The sequence below is a fragment of the Hakea prostrata genome, chromosome 5 (genome assembly GCF_041222555.1).
Source record: "Hakea prostrata isolate BN-2017 chromosome 5, UWA_Hpros_2, whole genome shotgun sequence".
NCBI lineage: Eukaryota > Viridiplantae > Streptophyta > Magnoliopsida > Proteales > Proteaceae > Hakea > Hakea prostrata.
The window spans coordinates 44,679,965-44,695,021 of NC_142604.1; the positions used below are offsets into that span (position 1 = coordinate 44,679,965).

Consider the following 15,057-nt stretch of genomic DNA (forward strand, 5'->3'; position numbering starts at 1 on the left):
ACAAAGTAAATAACCAAAAAGAAACTCTCATTTGACATCTTCGCTCAATTCCAAGTTGAGTTCCTTGGTGGATCCATCCCATGAGATGTGTAGTACTGGTAAGATGTGATCCACTGCTCTGAACAGTAGACAAAAAAGTCCCATTGATGTAGCCAGGCCCAGCCCTCCCAAAGGAACCACTGAAGATGGGCCCTATGACCAAGCCTAGTTGGCGCATCAACAAGCTGGCCAAATGCCCTAATGCGTATTCTAGTCATTTATCATGCCCCTCCTTGGGGTCTACTAAGCCTAGTTAGATTCTTCGCCTCTCTAGAACTATTTTCTTTTCTTTAATTGATAGTTAACGTAAGTTGGAATCTATTTGCAAGATTCCTTCTAGATAATTATTAATTACTTTGTTATTTTGTGGTCCTGGTTATTAGTTAGCTTCAAGTTGTTATCTTAAAGATTTCTTTTTAGTGTAGCTTATTAATTGAGTTGTAAAGGGGGATCCTAATCTATAAAGGATTCCCTAGTTGAGTCCACTTTGGTTCCTTGTGTAAGTCCAAGTCTTTTCCCTCTAATGTAAGGCTATAGCCCCCCCACCCCCCTGTAAGGAGGACAGTTGAAAATTAATAAAAACTCAAGGCTTGAAGCTGTGGGAAGCTACTGTCGAACCAATACGTGGGCCGCAAGTTTCTTGTAGTGCAGTTGCGCAAGTCAAAGCTGTTTTGGGATGTTAGTTTTTGGTTATTTTTTGTTCTAATTTAGACTGATATTTACTTTCCTAAATAGTATAGGACTGCAACTCTCTATTATAAATAAAGAATTACAAGAGGAGAGTACACACACACAATACCTCTCTCCATCTTCTCTTTCTCTCCCACCGTCATCTCTTGCTGAATTCTGTTCTTTACTGCTTCATGGCATCAGAGCTGTAGTTTGATCTAGGGACTCTTCTCTCTCTCTCTCTTCCCCCCCTGATCGACTTCAAAGTTCTTGCTGTTCTCTTGGTTGTAGCACCGCTAAGCTGCCTACTATGCTGGTTCAGTGCCATTAAGATACCCAAAATACAAAATACCGATAGGTATTTTTTATGCACCATTAAATCTTCTGTAACCTACCTCTTATCTCTACTCAATGGCCGAATTTGCAAAAATTGAATCATTTCATATTCAAATCACCACCAGCAAACTGAATGACGTTGGTAACTATTTACTATGGTCCCAATCGGTGCTTGCCTTCATACGTGTCAAATGAAAAGAGAACCATCTAACACAAGACCCATCAAAATTGGGACATCGAATGAGAAATCTGTTGCAGAATTCGAAACATGGACTAGAGACGATTCCACCATTAAAATCTGGATCTAGAATAGTGTTGAGCCACAGTCTGCTAACAATATCATGTTGCTACTGCCAAGAATATCTGGGATGGTCTGAAGGAAACTTACTCTGGTGAGAAAAATATTTACCATCTCTATGAAAAGTGGTTCAGTATTGCACGAGGAGACAATCCCTAGTTGACTACTACAATACATACAAAGGGATATTGGGAGAATTGGCTGTTACCAGCCTATTACTACAGATGCTGAAAAGTTACAAGAAAAAAGGGCAGAAATACAATTGGCAGAATTCCTAGCTGGTCTAAGCCTAGATAATCATTGTGTTTGCAACCAAATTCTGACAAGTGAAAAGTTACCATCTCTATCTGAAAGCTTCTTTAGATTGCAATGCATGATCCTACAGGGAATATTGTTGCCCTACCTAAGAAGACAATTCAGCAATGGTGGCTAGTCGCGGGTGAGGGATCCCATTTAGAGGTAGAGGAGCCTTTGTCCGTGGACATGGTAGGGGAAGAAATTCAACTTAACTCTAAAAGAGCATCACAAACATGTACTCATTGTGGCAAACAAAATCATACTGAAGAAACATGTTGGCAAAGCATGGTAAACCTGATTGGGCAGGCAATCTTAACAATCAGTATTGATCTGAAGTTGTAAACACCGTTGAGGCACCTTCAAGTTCAAATCTAGGTAGTTCGACTACTAAAGACGAGATAACTTAGATTCTTCAATGCCTTCAACAAATTGAAGCCTCTCTTCAACCTACCATAGCTGCGACATTGGCACACTTAAGTAACCTTGTTTTCCTTTCTTCTAGTCCTAATTCTTGGTTGATAGACTTTGGAACCTCCTCTCATATGATAGGAAATTCCACCCTACTTTTTAACTGGAAATTTTTTTTTTCTTCACCCATTATATTGGCCAATGGCACTACCATACCTGCCACGGGAATTGGAAATGTATCTCCTTATCCCAATTTCACCCTAAGATCTGTACTTTTCATACCTAATTTTCCTGTCAACCTTTTATCTGTTAGTAAGCTTTTTCATGACTTTAATTGCACTGTTGTTTTTAATCAAGCTTTCTGTGAGTTTTAGGACGAAGGACAAGGAGAATGATTGGTTTACGATATGAATGAGATGGATTATACTACCTGGAATCATCGCCTTAAATTCTATCGCTGCTAATTCTATGTTAGAACTGAGTGCCCTACAATGGCATAGACGTTTAGGTCACTTATCTTTATCAAAACTTAGAATTGTAGTTCCCTCTTGCAAAGATGTTACATCTTTTGAATGCGAAGCTTGCGAGTTAGGAAAACACTATAGAACTTCCTTTCCTTCCTTTGTTTACAAAAGTCCATAAATTTTTGATTTAGTGCATTTAGACTATGGGGTCCTTCTAAGATTTCAAATCGATTCACTTATAAATATTTTGTGACTTTTGTTGATGATTGTTCTCGAATGACATGGTTATATTTATTAAAATCCAGATCTGAATTTATGATGATTTTTCAACATTTTTGTACAGAAATTCAAACACAATTTGGCAAAGCAATTAAAAATTTTCAATTAGATAATGCTCTAGAGTATTCAAAGAATGAGATTTCTTTGTCTTGTGCTTCAAGAGGGACCATCCATTAGACAAGTTGCTCTAACACTCCTCAACAAAATGGAGCCGCCGAGCGGGAAAATCGACACCTCGTAAAGGTTGCATGATCACTTTTGCTGCACATGAATGTTCCCAAAAGGTTTTGGTGTGATGCTATTTTAATCGCCTGTACTTTGATTAATCACTTGCCCTCGTCAGTTCTTCAAAACAAAATCCCCTTTAAAGTGGTTTATTCGGATTGTCTCTATTTAGTCTCTCACCTCGAATTTTTGGGTGCATCTGTTTTGCTCATATTTTTCATCCATCAAAGAAATTGTCGGGCTGTCAAATGTATATTTTTTAGGATACTCTAAAACCCAAAAAGGTTATAAGTGTGTTGACCCATTACACATCGCAAATATTTTTAATACGGATGTCAACTTTTTCAAAATACTCCATATTACTGATTCTAAAAAATTTGGTTTTCCTCTTCCTGTAATACCTATACCTGATGAGCCAACGATTGTGACCATGGTGGGAGATCTCGCGAGATGAAATTTTGGTTTTTTCATAAACCGAGACGAGATCAAGGGCGAGATCTGCGAGATGGGATATCTCGCTCGAGATCTTGCCATATCTCGCCCCAAATCTCGCCATATCTCGCTGGAACTCTCAATTTTTACCAATTTTTTTGTAGATTTCAGCCAAGTTTCCTTGCACTACTTTTAGCACATCTACAACATCAAAGAAAGCTCAATCATCCTCTACTTGTCTTATGAACTTATGCGTTAATGACTTATATAAAACTTCTAACGGTTGTATACTTTTATCATTCTATTCTTGAAAGTTAAGATTGTAATACTCATATGAATGTTATCTTGATGACATTTAAGTTATTTGATGTATTTGATACATAGAGGAAAATTCGACCGAAATTGTCGAATTTCGGTCGAAATGTCTGCATTTTTAAAAACGAACGAATTTCAATTATTTCGGAAAGTATCATTTCGCCGAATTTCGAGATTTCGACCATTTCGACCAAAATTTCGACATATCAGCATTCCAACTTGTTTTCCTTAGTTTTTGTTGATTTCTATCCCATTTTCACTACTCATTTGCCTTCAAAACCACTTTTGCTCATTTTTGCCTCCAAACACCTCCTAGCCACAATGCTACAAGGAAACTCCGAACAATAGAATGTGAAGCATGAGCCACCCCACGTTCCAAACTTCCCCTTTTTTTTATTTTGTTTTGTTCATGCCTTAAATGATCTTGTATTGCCTTGAATTAATATATGTTTAGCCTAGGACTATGATCTATAATTGTGTTTTGTTAAACTTATCTGTTTTTTATTTGCTACCATTTTTTCATTTTAATAATTATTTTCTAAAATTATGTATTTTTATTTTATGTATATATGATATATAGGCTTTAGCTTTATATATTTGAGACACCATCACTTGATCTAGTCGGTCATTTTATTTTGTTGACTTGTTGTATATGTAACCATTCTACCAAACAATTCATGTATGTTGTTGATTCTATGCATGTATGCATCGGTTTGCACTTGTCGGAACCGTCATTTGTTAGTATACTTGAATGATAAATTTTCAATAGTTTTGTTTTTACAAAATACTAGTTCCATTGTGTTTATTATGCTTGAAATAGGTAGTATACAAGAATCCAAATCATTTTGAGTCCATATGAGGCCCGTTGAAGTTCTCATTTTCGGAAAAGTTTCCGTTTGTCGAAATTTCGACCAACGTCGAATTTCGCCTTTTGCAAGGTCGAAATTCCTGTTTCGGTCGAAATTTCTTCCTTGATTTGATACACATGATTTTCATTTATATGCCTTCAGGTTTTATATTACATGTTATATAACCTTGCATTCTCTAATCCTACAGCATTAATGGTTTTATATTATATGTTATATAACCTTGCATTCTCTAATCCTACAGCATTTCGGTTTCACAATATGGGTAGACTTAGAAATCATACTTAGGGCTGTTTTCTCACAAATTCAAGGCCACTAGTGTGTTCAAAAGGCATCAAATAGGCTAAAAACCAAGTTTTAGCCTAACTGGGACCTTAAAACCCACCGAGATGGGCTATCGAGTTGACACCCAAAAAATGGCATATCTTGACCGAGATCTCGCCGAGATGGTCGAGATCTCGGTTTTTCATGGTAGCGAGATCTCCCACCATGATTGTGACACCTCCAATTTCTATACGGACTTATTAGAGAAAGAAGAAAATGGCAGGTGGTCCTAGGCAGCATGATCACTCACATGTACCTACACTGAATGTACTTCCTATTGCTGATAGTTCTGCAGACCTTCCAATCGCTCTTCGAGAACCTAAAAGATTTTGCACTCAGAAAAATGCAGACAATATCGCCGACCCTATAACCAACTTTGTAGCTACCTCTCATTGACCTTCGGCCTATCAAGTTCTTGAATCCCTTAATGCTTGCCCTATACCCACTTTCGTAACCGAAGCCCTAAATAATCCTGGCTTGAAGGCTGCAATGGACACTGAGATAGATGCTATGCATTCTCGTAACACTTGGACATTAGTGGACCTACCTCCTGGAAATGAAATTGTAGGGTGTCTATGGGTGTATGTAGTTAAATATCATGCTGATGGGACAGTTGATCACTTGAGAGCGTCTTATGGCCAAAGGGTATAACCAAACATATGGCCTAGACTATTTTGGGACCTTCTCATAAGTGGCAAGATTAAATTCAGTTTGTATTCTTCTTTCACTTGCTACCAATTTGGATTGGCCCTTGTTCCAGTTAGATGTCAAAACAACATTTTTATATGGTGATCTTATAGAAGAAGTGTATATGGAGCAACCTCCTGGGTATGATGCTCAGGGGTGGAATTCTACCAAGGTTTGTAAACTCCATTGCTCCATCTATGGCTTAAAATAGTCACTAAGAGTAAAGTATGGTTAGTTTGTTTCCATAGTTTCAAAAATTGGCTTCTGGACCTGCTACTCAAATCATTCAGTGATGGTAAAGAAGAAAGAGACAAAATTGTGGTTTAGTTGTCTATGTAGATGCATGACATCATCATATTGGGAAATGATAGGGAAGGCATTGATCAAGTAAAAACATATTTACAATAGCAATTTCAGATCACCGATTTGGGCCAACTAACCTATTTCTTGGGAAATTTAAGGTGGTGAGAAGTCAAAAAGGAATGAGCCTCTCCCAAAGAATATATGTCCTTGATTTAGCTGAAACTGACAAACTTGAGTGTAAACCAGCTGAAACCTCGATGGATGGAAAATTTAGCCTTGACGATGATAATGAGGACTATGAAGACCCCCATAGATACTGACAAATTGTGGGAAAGTTAATTTATTTAACGATCACGCGACTGGATATTTCTTATGCAGTTGGAGTGGTGAGTAGGTATATGCAAAAACCTAAGAAGAAATGTTAGGTTAAAGGTTGCTCCAGGAAAAGGGTTAATTTACAACCCCAATGCAATTATTGAATTTCAAGCATACTTAGATGCAGATTGGGTAGGTTCAATGGATGATCAAAATCTACCACAAGTTATTGACCTTCAAATCTTATCATTTGGTGGAGCAAGACACAAACCACAGTGGCACTTTCTAGTGCAAAAGTTGAATATAGAGCAATGACTCATACAGTGAGAATCACTTTGGATTAAGGGGCTTATGCAGGAACTTGGATTTAGAATGAAAGAACTTATGAAACTATTTTGTGACAACCAGGCAGCAACCTATATAGCCAGACCCTTTCTTTGACCCTTGCCCTTTCATTATCTAGGAGATGATATGACCCCAAATGAATAGGTGTGGAAATTATAATTGTAAACCATGATCGAATTTATGGAAGCATTGGTTTATAAATTCCTCTTAGTCTTGTTTCTCTTGACTCATTTTGCAACGACGAAGTGAATTCCATTGATTCTTTGGCCCCGGGCCTCACCGTTGAACTCGAGGGAGCTGCTAGCTTCAGTTCTTTACTGTGCCTCAATGGGAGTGGTTCAAGCCAAGCCCCTTGGAAACAAATAGAGGCTAGTCTTTAGGGAGCACACTAAGCATATTGAAGTGGATCCATTTTGTTCGAGATGAAGCACAAAAAGGCATCATTGTCACCCATCTAGTCCAATCACATGATCAGTTGGCAGATTGGTTTACTAAAACAGTTTATGGACTCTCCTTCAGATCTGGATGTGTTAAACTAGGCCTTGGCAATGTATATGCTCTGACTTGAGAGAGGGGTCGAACCAGTATATGGGCCGCAAGGTGATGTAACCCAAGATTCTGAGCCAGTCTTTAGGATCCTCTGTTCTTTTGAACCAGCTAATAGTTGGCTATCAAAAGGTTATGGTTGTATTTAGGGGTTGGTTTTGGGGCAAAGGGAGGGAAAATTTTGGGTTATGGGATGATTTTGGAGAAGGCAATGGATAATTTAGGACAACAAAGATCCCTGGGAGGGTTGGATTTGATTGAGAAATTATACCTTGATAGGGGAAAGGGTTAGAGTTGGTCAGGGTTTTAACGCACTCTAAGATGGGACAGTGGATAAATTAGGGTTTTAACAAAACCCAAATGGGTGGGGACTTTGGAGAGGAAACAATTCAGCTTATGGGATTGACTTAAACAGGATGGGATAAGGGTTAACTATTAGGGAAAGGGTGGAGAGGCTTTCAGAAGGGAAGAAAGGTTCTTGGGAACTTTTGGTTATGCTTGGGGCTTACTTGATTGATTCTTGAATACTTGTAAATCTCTTGATATCTTTACAGAGTGAAAACCATAGTTTGAATAGAGTTATGTGTTTCCTACCACCTACTGTCCTGGTGAAGCTGATGCAGCACAACCTTGGACCAACAGAAAAATCCAATTGCACACCCAGATCAAGAACCAGGTCCAAATATGTTTTTTAATAGTAAAATTTGGGATTTTATTATTTCTCTTATCGTGATAATTATTTAAGCAGATTTTCAATTCAAGTAGGACAGTTTTAGCAAGTTCTAAATTGTTTAGGATCTTAGCATCATCATTCTCTTATTTCAAGTCTATTTCTATTATTCTTCATATGCTTTAATCAATTATGTCATTTTGGAATTGAAACAACTTGGGGCTTGAACTTGTGTGCTGTGGACACTGCCCCCCCCCCCCTCCCCCTTCCTCTTCCTTTTTCTTTTCTTTTCATATTTTTTTTTCTGCCCCTTATTATAAGCGCCAATGAATGAGCCCTTGTTGAGCAAGTGTCTTACACCTACAACCAGTGAATGAAAAACTATACATTTGTTTAGTAGACTGTTCATTAATTTCATAGCCTTGTAAATTAATGATAGCCTTGTAACGAACAGGTTCCTAACAGTTGCAGCCTTTAGACAGATTGTTTTATATTATTTTGGAAAAAGAGGTTATTTCATTATTTGAAAAAGGGGGAAGAGTGCACTGTACCATACTGATGAGATAGTCCCATAAGCAGTGATTTAGGTAGTGGGCTTTGTGGATGTGGGCCCATAGGCTGGGTATGAACTGTGTGGGCCATTATTGGTTTTCAGTCTTTGGTGGAATTGCAAGGAACAAAAAAAGGGGGGGGGGTTCTTTCAATTATAATCTTAGTAGTTTTTGGTTTTTGTCTTAGGAAGTTTCTAGTTTAATTTTATTGAAGATTACTTGAGATTATAGTCTTTGGTTATTAGGATGCTACCATATCTTAAGTGACAACGGAATATGTTATGGCTTTGCTATCTGGAAAAGAGAAAGGTTTCTTGTTGATGTGCGAGATTGAATTTTTTTTTTCCGAAAAAGAAGAGTAATTCTGTTCGAATCCAAATTGAAAAAATAAAATTCTTAAAAGTCCCAAATTCTTTTGTTTATATTATTTGGTTGAACAAATTATATCTGAATTATTCTCTTATATTTAATTAATTTTTTAAGCTCATTGGTTACTCTCATTCATGCACACATATCTTAAATGCTCATTGAACAGTGGTGTTTCTAAAGTGGGGGAAATATTTATTGTGATCCTCCCCCCCCCCCCCCCCCAAGTCTTCACACAAACTCTGGAGGAGAGAAAATAAGAGTCCACAATGAACCAGGGAGGACTTGCCAGCAGGTTGTAAAAAGAGAGAAATGTTTAACTTCACGAGCTAGAAAATCTACGAAAGCATTCATTTATCTATTTACGAATCGAAAATCTCAAGAGGAAAAGCTGGTTCTAAACTTCAAAATCTCCCTAACAAGACTATTACTGCCCAATTGGGAGGTTAAGGCAACCAATGGAGGGCTGCAACTGCAGCTTGACAATCAGAAGTGATGAGTACCTGTATAACTCCTAGAGATCTGGCCAAAAAGATTCCATCCCTTATTGCTGAAATGCCCCTACATGGTGTTGCCTAGCGGCCAAGAAAATGCCCTTCGGATCCCACAGAAGACACCCTTCATATGAATGATGGAATTACATACTAAATGCTGTGATGTTCTTATGAGGACGAATGATGGAATTAGATGGATTAAAAATTGCACACATTCTAAATTTTTATGTTACTTGTATCAAGCTAAATAGGTACCTTAAATATTAAATCATGTCCAAATTATTTGACCAATTTTTCTTGGATAAAAGTAAAACCTCGAATTTGAATCTGAACTCGAATTTTACTTTGCCTGCTTTTTTAACTGAAATCTTAAATCAGTAAAACAAATTCTTCCAATTAATTATCCATCTGGATAATTCCCGTCTCTGAATTGACAGTGGCTATGGTAAGTACATGGTGAACTAATGGTTTCCCCTTGGCAACACTGATTCTCTCTAGTAACTCAAGGTCTGCTTGTTGTCTTACCTTTGAACGTTTGTCGTTGCTGCCATTCAGTAATTGTTTCTGGGTTCATTCAAGATATGTTGTCATTCTATTATTGCTCTCAGAAACACAGAAATTTCTGATGTCACTTGTGACTGCAAAATATTTCCCCGCTTCCTATCAGCTCCTCTTCTTCCACTTTGAATTTTGGGGGTTGGTAATACATCTGAGGCTTATCCTAATCATTACAGTTCAACCACCTAATGCTTCAGAACAGGTCAAGGAGTGCAACCCATCAAATTTCAATGGATTTGTATTACTCCCAAGATTTTCTAACTTTTTTGACACATTATATTACTATGTTCAGTTAGAATGAGTTAGGATCAACAAGAGAACGAGTGCTGAGAGTTAAAGGAGCTGAAGGAGGAAGGAGGAGATGGGGGAGGAAGAGCGCAAATCAATTAGGCAAGAATGTGTTATATTCACTACTGCAATATGACGCAAATTACAGCTACCTCCCTAGGGTGGTTAAAGAGAAGAAAAAGGAAATAGAAATCACAACTTTGGTTTGATACAGAAAATTAGATTGACCTACCCCTATTACATAACTTCTGACAGATTTGGGTTTCAAAACATAAGTTTGTGTTCCTCGTGTGGTTTTGATTAACTATTTTATTTTATGCAGGCATTGTTTGTGTCTTTGTATAAGAGCTTCTCAAATGTGCTTACCGAACGCCTGCATCATGCGTCTTTAGATGAAAAGAAGGGGGTTGTATTGTCTGACCAGACACAGATAATGGCTGTGGATTCTGAAGAAGCATCAGAGATGGAGGTGGACAAAGAGAATGGAAGACCAGAGAAAAGGTTTAAGATTTTATCAGAGAATTCAGTAGTATAAGTATATCTTCATGGTTTGTTTATTCTTAACCTTGTCTTCTTTCTTTGAGCAGTGAGGTCAATGGTGAGAGAGAAAGGAACAGCTATAAAATGGGAGAAAATCAGCAATGGTGTATATCAACTTTGGGTTACATTAAGGCCATTTCAAGGCAGTATGCTACTGAGGTAAAATAGAAATATGGGGATTTAAATATCTTCATTTAGTCACTAATTAAGAACATGCAGTTTGGGATTTCCTAATACAGTGGGATGCAGGCAGTTCAATCTGATTGGGCCAATTATTCCATAATAATATGTGGTCTTTTATTTATATGGGTTTCATTATATTGGGCCTAAAGTATGTCATGAATTGAGGGTGAAGTTTGTACATGAGTTTGTAAAGTTTTTGAGTTAGATTAGTGTATTATTATTTAGACAGTTCTCTTAAAGATCCCCCTCCCCCCTTCCTCTTTTTCTTTTTAAATTGTTGTAGCAGTACAAAATAGCGCTTAGGAGTTCTTGATGAGTCTAATTGGAACTCAGTAAGTAGCCTGGATAACATATAACCCGTCTTTCGAAGAAAAATACAACCACACCTAGTTTGGTAAAGGTGTTTAATTGAAACTCTGACAAAAAAAAAAAGGAAATAGCCTTTTTAGCCCTTTTATATCCTGCTGTGTAACCTCTCATATGCTTGAAACCGCATTTACTTGCTCACGAAACATCGTCAATTCATATTCATGCTCCTAGGAAACTTGAGGATTATTAACCCTAGTCCTTTGGGTTTTTTAGAATATCATCAGGAATAGCTTATGAGACATTGTATGGGTGCAATACTGACAATGGAGTGTCCTCACCATAGCCTGGTTCTGTAAAGTGAGGATGTATTTCTTTACATAGGAGGGAAAGAAAACCCAAGTCACAATGGTATGCCATCAGCTAAGATGATTATATGATGTTCTTCTGTAATTAAGTAATATACTGTAAGTATGCATTAGATACCTGTTATTTTTGCCTCTGGCATTATTTATCGGTTTGTTTCTGTTTTGGCAGATTTGGCCTCATGTTGAGAAGCTGGATTTGGAGGTATTTACTGAGAATGTTCATCCAGTTTTCCGTAAAGCTGTTTTTTCTGGTTTGCGTCGACCAATTCATGAAGAGTGATCAGGTCAAATTTCCTTAATAACTTTCTGCATTCCAAAATGGAAGTTATCTTAAGAATCCTATCTGGGTTGCATCTTTCAAACTGGTGAATAATACAGTTTATGTCTTGCCCCATAGAAACAACTGATCAATGCTTAGCTCTATCTGATCTAGCAGTATTCTGGTGTGTCAAGGAAGCAGCTTGATCAAGTTGAATCTTCAAGAAAACCAGCAAAACACATCAAGGAGAAATGCCTTAATATACTCTCCACAGCACCAGCAGCTACGTGTACATGGTTATTTGGATTCTGAAAACGAATTTCAAGCCCTACATGGCACTGCTGAACGAGTAGATAAGCTAACCTTGCAGACAAGACTTTGTAATTTCTCCCCCACCCCCACTGGGCCTTATACCAAAGATACTTACCTGGGAATGGTAATGTGATTGGTCTAGATTATTGGTCAAGGTTATGGCAACTGAATTTTTCATAATTGTGTATTTGTAAGGGAAATGAAACTTTTGTATTCTAGATTTATTTATGGATGCGATTTACATTCTTGGAGAGCTCATTTGAAAATTGACCAGTTCTGGCAGATATAAGATCATTTTTAGTGTTTGGAGGTATGGTGGTAGGGCCTCCTTCAAAGAACTTGATGAGGTGGATTTAAAGATAATATCTAGTTTCAGTTTCTGACTACACAGTAGCAATGCTATCAGGACGCGTAAGCAAAACATTGTTGGGCTCCTCTTAGAGAAGCCTTCTGTTTGTCCCTACCTAGTTTGTGCCTCCTAGAATTGTGGAAGGGTTGCTTGAAATTTTCCAGGCCGTCTTGACCTATCTTTACAGTTCCAGCGATTTTCATCAGCGTGTGAAAGTTTAGTTTAGAAGAGTGGGTTTTTTTTCCCTTGTGGGAGGGTCACGCCACAGCTTTAAAATATTGCAATTGAAGAGTGTCAAACCCACAATAGGATTTGGATTGTCATTCTATTACTTCTTGTCCCTGAAACCTAGTCATCCAAAGGTGGTGAGCGTGTATTCAGTCCCTTGTGGGTTTTTTAATTATTTGTGTTATCTATAGAACAATGACCGCATAATCCTAATCCTCCTGCAGCATTTGCTCAAGAGCAGCAAGCAACTTATTATGACCTACTACAATCTTTGGTAAGGATACAATAGTCTTAAGCTGCAGAGGATAGATTAAAAGCATTTCCAGCAACTTATCATAAAAGGCTTCTGAAGTGATAATGAAATCAAGCCACCAGAAGTTGATTGAGAACAGTATGGGGTTCAAAGGGGGAAAAAGAGATTTTCAAGTTGGAGACCATTTATTCCTTGATCGAACGGCCCATCTCCCTGCAAAAATCCCTCTTCGGGCTCTCTATTTTCTTCTGCTTTTCTCATTATTTTTTTGTGTGTTCCAGACCCATGGAAGTCTGACTGGAGTTTCAGGGAGACTTTTAGAGAGTGACAATGGGTATTGTGTCCTAGCCATTAGATCAGCATATGATACATGGCTGAATCTAATAACTCATTGGGCACTCTTTGGGAGATTTGCTCAAAAAAGAGGAGCCAAACCTACCCAATAAGGAGGATGATGTTGTTACCATGATCTTGATTGGAGGTGCTAAAAGAGCTAGAACCGAGCCGAGCCTAAAATGACTTTTATCAAAATACATCCTCATATAGAGCCTATGGGAGGAAGAGACGCTTTTCCAATTCTTCTTTTCCCCCCTTCCGCTTCTCTTCATTTTCCCTCTCTTTTCACATCTCAATTTTCCTTATATTGTTTGCTTTATCCATTTATAGCCAATCCTAATTGAGATTGGGCTGAACTTCTTGTTAGTGTTATCTTCACCTCCTCCCTTGACTTGTTGCCCACGTTTCAGTTTCTAATTTTGTGGACCTTTCATTGGAGACCTCCGATGCTTGAGTGTGGACATGATTTTGCTCCCATAATCGAACCATATTTGGCTTTTTCCTAGATAGAACCATGGTTTAAGATCTCACTCTCAATACCTATTTCGCCCCCTAGAGAGAGTTGCTTGAGTTGGCGAGATCTCACTTGAAATTTGGTATTTCTTTTTCGGGCACTCGTTGAGTCGTGGTCTACTTGGGGGTTTTAAGCTTGGCCGTGGTTCATTTAGCTTGTGCTTACACCCCCCTGCCTTGTTGTGGGCCAGGTCTCCTCTAATGGGCAAATATGAAATATAGAATCATTAGGACAAAAAAATGAAATGCGCAAGTGATAAGATATATCAAATAACTTAATAACAATAGAATTCCATCCATATGAGTATGATACAACATCATATTTTCAACTCTTGAGAGTGCAATAATGCATTCATCATAAGTTCAATATAAATTATAAGTTTATAACATAAATATTGTCTATGGCTCATGCTTCACATTTGTTGTCGATGACCTTCCCTCATATACGCACAGGGCTTGTACAAGCTTTATATGATTTTTGGCCTTGGGATTGCTAGTAGAAGTGTTTGGCTTGGTTGAAGAACTTCGTCAAACGACCTTATTTGATCTTCCTTTCTTGATGCAGACTGCGCTAAATCTCATTGCATGTCAAGATCCTACATCAATCCGACAAAAGTAAAGCAAAAATGGAGGTTTGGAAGGTCTCGGCAAGTTGGAAGGATCGAGATCGGGAGAAGACATTTAAAGTGGCTGAATGAACCGAGATCTCAGTTGAGATTTACTAAAAAGAAGATCTCACATCGGATCTCAACTTGCTAAAATAGCGATATCTCAAGCGAGATCGCAAACCATGGATTGAACCAGTTTATGGATCAAATTTCTATTTTGGTTTATTGACATCCTTGCACATACACATGCAAGTTTGGCACTGTGTTCTGGTTGGGCCGGCTAGGGTGAAGGCATGGTTGAGCATGATTATGCCCAAGTGAACCTTGTCTTCTTCTTTCTTAGTAATATTCTCTCCAGCCTAGCTTCCTGCATCTCCATTCCCCCATGTCAGGACAATCAAGGTCAGCCCAACCTAACCCTGAATTGGTCATCACTGGATTTTTCAGGACTTGGAAGGGCGGTGACAGGTCATAGAGATCAATTCTTCTCGTACTTTGTTAATCCTTTTATACACTTTTAAGTCTTCAAACTAAATCCTGCATGAATTTCTAAGCATTTTGACATTCTTATCGACAGTTTCTATTCTTCCACTCTTCTTGCATCTCTTCAATGCAATATGAAACATCTCTTAAAGTCGCTCTCCTGGAAAACATTTCAACAGATATTTTAATCCCCATCACATTCCACTAGCCAGGCTCTCGTTCCCCCACTTCGACCCATAACCAA

At 38.1% G+C, this 15,057-nt stretch overlaps 1 protein-coding gene across 3 annotated transcripts in view; it reads left to right on the forward strand.

Annotated features, from left to right (window-relative positions):
* ABH1 (ARM repeat superfamily protein) overlaps window positions 1-13,023 on the forward strand; it is a 78,188-nt gene extending 65,165 nt beyond the window's left edge. The window contains exons 18-21 of one of the 3 annotated variants that reach the window (XM_089157202.1): window positions 10,398-10,576; window positions 10,663-10,774; window positions 11,642-11,756; window positions 11,870-13,023. In XM_089157202.1, the coding sequence (XP_089013328.1) occupies window positions 10,398-10,576; window positions 10,663-10,774; window positions 11,642-11,752 (402 nt within the window). In that variant the 3' untranslated portion in view covers window positions 11,753-11,756; window positions 11,870-13,023. The remainder of the gene's footprint in view (window positions 1-10,397; window positions 10,577-10,662; window positions 10,775-11,641; window positions 11,757-11,869) is intronic. The other 2 variants (XM_089157200.1, XM_089157199.1) reach the window with 2 other exon arrangements.
* The last annotated feature ends 2,034 nt before the right edge of the window (window positions 13,024-15,057 follow it).